The sequence below is a fragment of the Alosa alosa genome, chromosome 12 (assembly GCF_017589495.1).
Source record: "Alosa alosa isolate M-15738 ecotype Scorff River chromosome 12, AALO_Geno_1.1, whole genome shotgun sequence".
Taxonomy (NCBI): Eukaryota; Metazoa; Chordata; class Actinopteri; order Clupeiformes; family Clupeidae; genus Alosa; species Alosa alosa.
In genome coordinates, this window is record NC_063200.1 from 9357868 (window position 1) to 9368351 (window position 10484).

Here is a 10484-nt window from a genome sequence, read left to right on the forward strand (position 1 = left end):
CAGGCCACAGATATAACCTAGGGGACACAATGAAAATCAATTAACACTCCCCTCAATGTCAACACTTATTTCTTTGCATTGACGTGCGACTATAGAGTTGATGAACTCCGATGATATGCAAATTCCTTGCTGCAGACATTGCAGAGGACTTTATTTTCAACACTTTATTTTTTATCAACACCATCAGGCCGTTTTTTAAAAGTAAATGTTCCAATCAATGATCCAGGCAGCACGTTTTCTTCTGTCTCCTTCATTTCACAGTCTAATTTTTACTGACTAGAATGGCTCATGGTCAAAGGTCATACGGAATCGATTAATCTGCACTAATTTTTATTAATCAGTTATTTTGACAGCCCTAAAAAGAACACAAGCCTTTTAAGCCATTTCATCATTCCATAAAAGTAAATTGCACCTGACTTTAATTAATACAGCTTGCTGCTGCATCTAAAGAGACGTTTGATTCCTGAGGTCAGTAGACTGTGCTTCAGAGTGTCTTTCATTGTTCTACATTGAACTCGAGCCTCATTCTCCCACAACTATCAGTTTTATCAGCGTCTCTGATCAGCATCTGAATATGTATTACTGAACTCTTTGTAAATATAATTATAAGCACTTATTTATCCCTCTCTCAGTTAGCTCATTAATGAGCAATTGTGAATGTATGTCTATGAATGAATGTATGCATAGTTATGAATGGATGAATTAATGCATATTTATGATTGAATGTATGGACATTTATGAATGGATAAATGAATGTATGTTTATGACTGAATGCATGGATGCTTATGGAAGTAGGAATGAGTGTTTGTAAGGCATGCATGGTGGAATGGAAGAATGCATGTTCCAGGATGTTTTTTTGTAGTATAGACATGTTCCATACTGCAGGCTATGTTCATCATATTAATTAAGTTAATTAAAATCGTCATATGTTTCAAGTAACTTGGTTGTTTTTTATCTTACATAATTAGCTTTGGAGTTTTGGATGTAGGTTTTAGCCTGTGTGTGTGTGTGTGTGTGCGTGCGTGTGTGTTAAATGTCTTTGGAAGTGAAACAGTATAAAGTCTGTTGAAGTCTTTTATGATAATCTCACCTACTCCATGCCATGAGAGTCTAAGGGAGAAGGATGTGACCACTTCAGTATTGTTTCCTTGTGCCTGACAAGTACAGTTCAAGAAGTGGAAAATGGTGAAGGAGAACTTCTTTCATTACATGCGATTGTGATGATATCCTGAGTATTGATATATCGACACAGAGAGAGAAAAAGGGAGGGAGAGAGAGAGAGAGAGAGAGAGAGGGAGAGAGAAAGAACTTAAAGGACCTCACACATCAAGCACTCACTCAGCCAGCAGATACACACACACACACACACAGCAGACACTTGGCTTGACACTGACACACATGTGCACAACAGTAAGAACTGTATGGACCCTTGTGTGTATGAGAATGTGTGTGTTTGTGTGTGTGTGTGTGTTTGTTTGTTGGTTTGAGCATCTCTGCCACACTCCAAACAAAGAATGAGCCAGGCACATGCTCTAGCTCAGGTTATTCAATGAGGAGACATAAGGCAAGATAAGAGTAGCCTAATTGGGGAGAAAAACTGAGTAGCCTTGGCTACTGGATTTAAGATCTTAACGTGAACTTAAAATAAAATTTGAGCTGAGACATGGATGGATATTCCACAGCTGGTTCTGGTGGATGGTAGATTGTGGTGGATCAATCATATTGCCTTCTTAAATCGTAAAATATTCTGTGGTCTCAGTTCACTGTTGAATGGGCCTAGCCTACCCTATGCTTGCTCAAAATAAATCGCCTGTCTCAGAATATATAGAAGAGGTCCAGGGCAATTCCGCGCAAAACTGTCACATCCATATTTAGTTGGCGTTACGGACGTGACAGTTGTGCGTGGTATTGCCCCCGTATCGTTATATAAAGCTCTGTTCTCGCCGTCTAGCTTTCTCCTCTTTGAGCAATCGATGATTTGAAAGTAACTTATCGTTAACTTAGATATCCATCTTCTCGTCCCGTCTCCTCTCCTCGCTCGTTTCAGGCTATCAGTCTCTTCTCCATAGTAGGCTACTTTACTCACTGACTCGACTTTTATCAGAATTCACAGATTTCACTGGCTGAGTAGCAGCAAGCGAAATTATGGTTCCTGAAGCTCCTGAAGTAAATGCTGTTATCCTAACCAAAAAAACATTTAGCGCAGCTTTGAAATCTACGTGAAAATCTAAATTAGGCTATTATGGTCTGGGTCCAGATAGGATCACGTCACGGTCCGGACTCGGACCGCGGTCCGCCATTTGGTGATGGCTGCTCTAGGTGCACACACAGACACGGAGACACAACACACACACACACACACAGACATGGACACACAACACACACACAGACACGGACACACACACACACTGGCCCTTACTGACTTTTCCAGCATACCCTGTAACAGTGTTGGACCTTTAGGGACACAAAGTTATGGAGCCCCCGGTGGCTCATGGTGGGAATATATTTTTATTTAGGGGGAAATGTATTTTTTTAAGCTTCTATTGCGTTCCCCTACAACGCTTTTGATTTTGCAAGGGAATGCAAAAGTTATTGCGAGGGAAAACTTATTAATAGGGAACGCAAAAGGAGCTTTAAAAAGAATTCCCACCACGGTCCACCGTGGGGGCTCTGTACAAAGGCCTGCCACTGTGGCAGTGCCTACAGAGGACTCAAATGTACCCCTCAACAAGCCAGTGTGTGTAGAAATGTACCCCTCAACAAGCCAGTGTGTGTAGAAATGTACCCCTCAACAAGCCAGTGTGTGTAGACATGTACCCCTCAACAAGCCAGTGTGTGTAGAAATGTAGGCCTACCCCTCAACAAGCCAGTGTGTGTAGAAAAAGGTACATAATGCAAAGCTGCATCATACTAGTTCCTGAGTTACCATAATAGTAACTGTGATGTATAGGATAGGTAAGTTGTAACCTACAGAACTGAACTCTGAGAGTGAAGATCCTGAGCGAGGTCATGGCACAGTGCACTACGTCGGCCGCGATACCGATCTGTGTTCTCGGATGCTCACTTGTGTGAGCGCATTTGCAAGACTGCGTGTGACAGTCACACAGGAAACCACAGCACAAGAAGCGGAAGTCAAAGTGCCCTGTCTAGCAGGAGACCCAGGGCACAGCACACCGCATCCTCATTATCTTCTGAACAGATGAACATCGCACTCCATCACTGAGCTGCAGGACGACTGCATAGGTGAGTGCCATTATGCATTATTCTGTGTGTACACACACATACACACACACACACACACACACATACACACACGCACACAATATTTTTCTGCTCTCAACTTAATAAGTTAATCATAATAAGATAACCTTAAATAAGATAGCCTTCTATTTCTTAAACCTGGCACATTCGCAATTGGCACAGATATCTGCCATTTTGTGTGTGTGTGTGTGTGTGTGTGTGTGTGAACATGGCCCTGGACCTCTGTATGAGCAGCAGAGACAGCTCAGCGTTATCAACAGGTCACATGCTGGTGAGGCAGTGAAGCGCTGGCTGAGTGCATAGAGAGAAACAGAGAAAAGCAGTGCCATTACTGTGTGTGTGTGTGTGTGTGTGTGTGTGTGTGTGTGTGTGTGTGTGTGCACAGAGAGAGAGAGAGGGAGAGACAGAGAAGTAGGCTGCGCACGCATGTGTGTGTGAATAAGTGTGGTGATAGAATGGTGAATTCGGAGGAACAGAGAATGAGTTTAAGACTGGACTGCATTTACCTGCAAGGCTATGCACAAGTTTGAATACAAAGCTGTAATCTTCATTAAAACATGCACCTGTTTATTTAATAAATTGCTTTTCTGTGCAGGATGCATTGGTATAATATATATTAAAGGTAGGCCTACACGGTTTATAACTAAGTGTCTGTGAGAAGTAGAATGGATGCTGAGCTTCAGGTCATGGGAGAAGCAGGGCAGATAAGGTCAACTGCACCGCAGAGACCCAACGCTTGGCCTCTTCTTTTTCTGAGGTTATTTAACGTAGGCCTATAGGGCAGATAAGGTCAGCTTTACCACAGAGACCCAATGCTTGGCCTCTTCTTTTTCTGAGGTTATTTAACGTAGGCCTATAGGGCAGATAAGGTCAGCTTCATCTCAGTGACCCAATGCTTGGCCTCTGAGGTTGTTCCTTTTTCTGAGGTTGCACACACACACACACACACACCTTACACTGATCCACACCGATGTATGCTGCCTACTTCTGATTTTCTATTTCCATTTCAGGAGAAGAAGAGAAGATAGAGTCTCTCCCAACATGGCAGCATCACCGAAGCAGTTCACACACACAGAGTCACACACACACACACACACACACAGCTGCCACCAGTGAGGGCTCACACAGATGGACATCGGAGCTATAGATACTGCTGAGTTGGAGAAGAGAGTGAGTAGCCAGCTGAGCTGTTACCTGGAGTGCACAATTTAAAAAAACATTTATGAATATTCTTACAAATTCTGTTTTCGGAAGTGAGCTCTTTATTCATTATCTTATTAAATGCTTTTATCCAAAGTTACAGGATGCGCAGATATACAGTTTGCAGTCTCCTATCAGTAGTTGATTCCCTCCCTGTCAATGAAATCCACAATGTGGGTGTGGTTAGTGCCTTCTTGTTCCTGATTGGCCAGAGGAGACTTACACAGTGTAATGTTTAGTAGATCTTAAGAAGTTTGTCTGGAGAGTTCTAAAGTTCAACAATGTATGACTACGGCACTCTTTGGTAGGGAAACAATTAAAAGAAAAAAAAAATAATCCAAGGCACCCTTCTGGCAAAATAATGTAGAAAACCGTTATTTGATGGCTAGTTCATAATGAAATTGTTAAAAACTTGTATCAGGCATGTTGAAAATGAACAGAATAGAGACTCTTGTGTAACAGAACACACATCCTTCTGGGTGTAGCCTTTAGCCCACAGTTTCCCTTTTTGTGCAGGGTAATCAGAATCACCTGAGCAGAGAGGAAGTGATCTCACAGGGGACCAATACAGAGACTAAAGATATGATGTCATTTCCACTCGTTCTCCACAGATGAGCTGGTCAGCCTGAGCTGTGTCTTCTGCTTTGAGTCAGTGACCATGGAGAACACCACCTACCACAACTCCTCCTACCAGACATTCACGTTGCCTTTACAGTCAACGTGGAGGATGGAGAACTCCACCTGGCTGGCCTCCACCACCATAGATATGTCTACGTCCACCATCAGAGCTTCGTCTACGTCCAGCACCCAACTGGTCTTTCTCCCTTTCCTCCTCCTCCTCATCTTCGCCACAGTGGCGGGGAACATGTTGGTGATCATGGCCGTGACGCGCACCCATGGCCGTGGGCTGCGGACCACCACGGGCGTGCTGCTGACCTCGCTGGCGTGCGCGGACCTGGTGATGGGCCTTCTGGTGCTCCCGCCGGGCGCCGGGCTGGTGGTGAGCGGCCGCTGGGCACTGGGCGAGCGCGCCTGCCGGCTCTGGACCGGCGTGGACGTGCTCTGCGTGACGGCCAGCATCGGGACGCTGTGCGGCATCGCCGTGGACCGTTACGTGGCCATCACGCGGCCGCTGCGCTACGCCAGTCTCCTGGGCAAGCGCCGCGCGCGCCTGCTGGTCTGCGTGGTCTGGAGTGTGGCGGTGCTCAACGGGATCCTCGTGGCCTGCGTGCTGGAGCCGCAGAGGTGGACGGCAACGAGGACGGACTGCTGTGAGTTCCGCATCTCGCCCACGTACGCGCTCGTGTCCTCCATCGTCTCTTTCTACCTGCCGCTCCTCATCATGGCGTTCGTCTACAGCCGCGTCTACACCATCGCCCGCCACCAGCTCCGCGCCATCGACCGGAACCGCCAGCGCTTCTTTCGGACTCAGAGCTCCGTCTGCAGCGAGCTGGAGTCCTGTGCCAGCCCGACCTCCGTCAGCCCCGCTACGTCCGCCCCACCTGTGGCCGTCGGGGGAGTGACGCCGGCACACAGTGCCCAGTCCAGCCGGGGCAGAGGTGCGCTGCGGAGACAGCTGCAGGCACTGCGCACCCTGGGCATCATCATGGGCACATTCACACTCTGCTGGCTGCCCTTCTTTGTGGCCAATGTCATCAGGCCATTTCGTGTGGCACCCCAAGGCCAGTTTATTTATGCACAATGGCTGTGTGTTAACGTAAATGGGTTTTACATAAATAAAAGCAAATAATAGGAAATAATGGCAAATAAAAACAATAATAAAAGGACAGATAATAGTTTTTATAGCATTTTAAGTAATAAAGTTCATAAAATAGAATCATATGGTTATGATTTTGGTTATGTTACTTTGCAGACAGCAGACACCAACAGGCAGCGTGCACAGACCTCTTCACAGTGCTCAACTGGCTGGGCTACCTCAACTCTGCACTGAACCCCCTGATCTACTGCCACAGCCCCGAGTACCGGCACGCCTTCAGGAATCTGCTGCGGATGCCCACCGTAGCCAGGCCCAGCATGGACGGCCTCTACAAGGCCCTGCGCTCCAGCTGCCCCTGTGCCCCCCGCCCCGGGGCACGACCTGAGGGTGGCACAAGAGGCAGGTGAGGGGGACCTGAACAGTGCTCCTGGCGTGATGGGCAGCGTTCCTGGCGTGATGGGCAGCGTTCCTGGTGTGATGGGCAGCGCTCCTGGCGTGACGTTAACAGCTCTCCTGGCGTGAGGACGGCTGGAGATGCGGCACTGCAGCAGAGTTGAGACCTGGTGGTGTGATGTGAGGATGACCACATTCCATTTCATACACACAATTTATACAGACAGCTGCAGAGTCTTAAGGTCAACCAAAGCTGATTTAATAACTAGGCAAAATCTGTTTACAAATTTAACACCATTGACAAGTCCTTAACCACAAACATCGATAAGACAGCTTAATGCTCCACGCATGACACACAAAAGCTGCAACTCATTCACAACAACTTTGTTGATAGACTTGCTTTTTGCCTGCCATTTATGTCAGGGCCAGGGAATTAAAGCATTTCACTATTTGAAGTAATTTACATTTATTTGTTTAATTTGCATCTTTATCCAAAGCAACTTACAAGGAGGAATGACATTCAAGCTGTATTGCAAAAGGAGACCTTAGTGTAGCAATGAATATTACGGTTACATGCTACGCAAATGAAGACAGTGAATGAATTTGAATGAACTGAAGACTATGCTTCATGGTCTGAGGCAGTTTAATACAGGAAGCTGATTACATCACAATGCCTAGCTAAAGCTGGCTCTCTTACTTGGAAAAGGAAACATTTATTTGATGTTTTGATTACTAATAAAGAACTTTGATCAAGTAGCAACAGTGATATGTTGCAGATCTCATCCAGTGTGCAAGTAGGTCACAGGACACATCTCTGTTGCGTCTAATCAGCTGTCTCTTTGAAGTGAGAAAGCCGCATATGAAAGGTTCCCACACTGTAATGTGTGGGGGTGGCTGGAGTGCGCGGCCCCAGAGTTTCACTTCACTCAACCTTGCCCTCGTTATGGTTTTGCATTTGTTTTTTGTGTTCCAAATGCATGCATGCAAACACACCACACACACTGTGTATATATACACAGACACTATATATATATATATATATATATATATATATATATATATATATATATATATATATATATATATATATATATATATATATATATATATATATAGTATATATATATATATATAAGGACGGCTCCTGCACAAACAGTTGGCCAGATGGCCATTTAAATGTAATTTATCATTCAGTAGAATTTCTGTGCTACGCAGAAAGACGCCACACACACACACACTCAAAACATCTAGGCAGAGCTTCAGACAAACTTAAGATAAACACTTTTATCAGATAAGTCACTGGTAAAAGAGATAACTGGTTGACACACACACACACACACACCTTTAGATATTAAATAAATATTTATCATATCATTAAAGAGGGTCAAACATAAGGCAATAATGGGGGGGGGGGGGGTGCTGGCCATCAAACAGGACAGGTAGTAACTAAGGTTACTAAGATAAGATAGTGTCTTAGACCTAAGTTAGCCTGGGGGCAAGGTGTCTAATTTCTATTGTTCAAAATGAGTCAGTCTTTATTTTTATGAAACTGCCTAACTTGCACTAGACTAGCATATGAGCAAATTTAAGACTGTAAGTAGAGGTGGCGTCTGCGCCTTTAGTTCAGTCAAATTGTAGCAAAAGAAGAGCCGCACACAAGGGCTGTAGGACATCAAAAATGTAATCAAACTGTCGAAAAAAAATTCTTGGCCATGGAACAAAAAGTAACAAATGTTTCGGGCCTAGCCCATCACCGGTGGTCCCAGTTTGAGTTTCCCTGCAGTCTCTTCTTTTTCTACAATTTGACTCAAATGTAAGACTGGCCTAACACTACCGATCGGTCTAAAATAGGTACCGGTACGTGAAACCGGCCACAGGTCAGCACCATAGGTCAGCACACACACCAGCACACGCCCCTAAAGCACAAGCAGCGAAGCCATTACGCCTGCACACAGCATGCAGCGTGCAGCTGTGATGGTTTAGTCGTACAGTGCAGCGTGCAGCTGTGATGGTTTAGCCGTACAGTGCAGCGTGCAGCTGTGATGGTTTAGTCGTACAGTGCAGCGTGCAGCTGTGATGGTTTAGTCGTACAGTGCAGCGTGCAGCTGTGATGGTTTAGTCGTACAGTGCAGCGTGCAGCTGTGATGGTTTAGCCGTACAGTGCAGCGTGCAGCTGTGATGGTTTAGCCGTACAGTGCAGCGTGCAGCTGTGATGGTTTAGCCGTACAGTGCAGCGTGCAGCTGTGATGGTTTTAGTCGTACAGTGCAGCGTGCAGCTGTGATGGTTTTAGTCGTACAGTGCAGCGTGCAGCTGTGATGGTTTAGTTGTACAGTGCCTATCAGTGCACTTCCTTTGGTAGCTGTTTTATTTGTGTGTTAGGCTGGGCAAACCCAGCCTGATCTACTGGCGATTTCTTTTTCGCCCTGCAGCTCAATCTTCAATCTTAAAAGATTGAGCTCGGTCTGGTGATAGCCAGACTATTTGTGCATAGCTTTCTTTTGAAATTCAACCTTCCCTTTTTAGAATAATGATAAACAATGGCAGCATTTATCATAAAGAGACTACAAATTGTTGGGTTGTGCGTGCCTAATTATCTGATCTGGATGTCAGATCTGAAGCTGAACTAACAGTCTGAGGGAATCCCTTGTGGTTGATATCATCTAGCCTACACTATGCTCCCCAGCTTTGGAATAGCCTGATGTTGTGAAATCCTGCCCCACTATTAGTAGTTTTAAATCCAACCTAAAGACCTACCTCTTCTCCCTAGCTTTTAACACTCCCTGACTCCCTCACCTCTCCCTTTTTTTTAATATGTTTATATGTATGTATTTGTATTATTGTTATTATTATTATTTTTATTATTATTATTATTTTATGTAAAGCACTTTGGTGCAATGCTATTGCTTTGAAATGTGCTATATAAATAAATTTTGACTTGACTTGACTTGACTAGTGGTACCCTTGTTGGTGTGCACACTGTACTCTCTAGGGCTGCTCCAGGAGTCTCCAATATAAAGATGAAATATTCACTTCAAATTATATTATATAATAAAAAGTAGTAGTTTTTTTTATAAAAAAAAAACTGTAGTATGAAAAATCTGTGATTTTTTTTTTTCAAAGGACCCTCCCGTTAAATTTCTATGAACCTCTACCAAACGGTTGAAATGCCAGTTTATGGTAAAAGTCAGTTATCTGACTTTGGAATGAGATTATTGTGTTTTACTGAAAGAAAAAAGTTGTTTTCCCCGCAAAAGTGGTATTATCTTGTAGCCCTGTAATTTGTAGCCCTGTAATTTACATTTATCATTGAAATGAATAGGATTCTATGGATTTAGGTGAAGAACGTGTACACATAATACATTTTGGTCTGTACCATGAATAGAAAACTGATTCAACTATATAAACCATATATTTTCTGAAAGCTTAGACCCTCAGGATGTGATCTAATATGACATGAGACATGTCCCACCCTCCTCATTAGTATGCAGCCCATGCATAACACATTGGGTATTGGTACAGTAAATCGGTATATGGCTGATACCTTTGGGTCTGTGCCATTTAGGAAAAACTGGTTCAACTATATAAACCATATATTTTCTGAAAGCTTAGACCCTCAGGATGTGATCTAACGTGACATGAGACATGTCCCACCCTCCTCATTAGTATGCTGCCCATGCATTACACATTGGGTATTGGTAAATTAAGCGTATGGGCATTTTGGCCTGTACCATGGAGGAAAAACTAATTAAACCACCTAAACCATACATTGTCTGAAAACATATACCCTCAGGATGTGAACTGACATGGGTTTTGACATTTGTCACCCTCCTCATGACATGATAGCCCAAAACGGTATTAGCCATATACACTATTTACCAATACCCAATGTATTATGCTTGGGCAGCATACTAA

At 44.1% G+C, this 10484-nt stretch overlaps 1 protein-coding gene across 1 annotated transcript; it reads left to right on the top strand.

The window, feature by feature from the left end:
- Nucleotides 1–5197: 5197 nt before the first annotated feature.
- LOC125304809 (beta-3 adrenergic receptor-like) lies at nt 5198–6564 on the top strand (the record flags this gene model as incomplete). The annotated part of the gene is made up of 2 exons (XM_048259310.1): nt 5198–6143; nt 6365–6564. Coding segments are annotated over exons 1-2 (1116 nt in total), but the record flags the coding sequence as incomplete, so codon positions are not given.
- Nucleotides 6565–10484: the final 3920 nt, after the last annotated feature.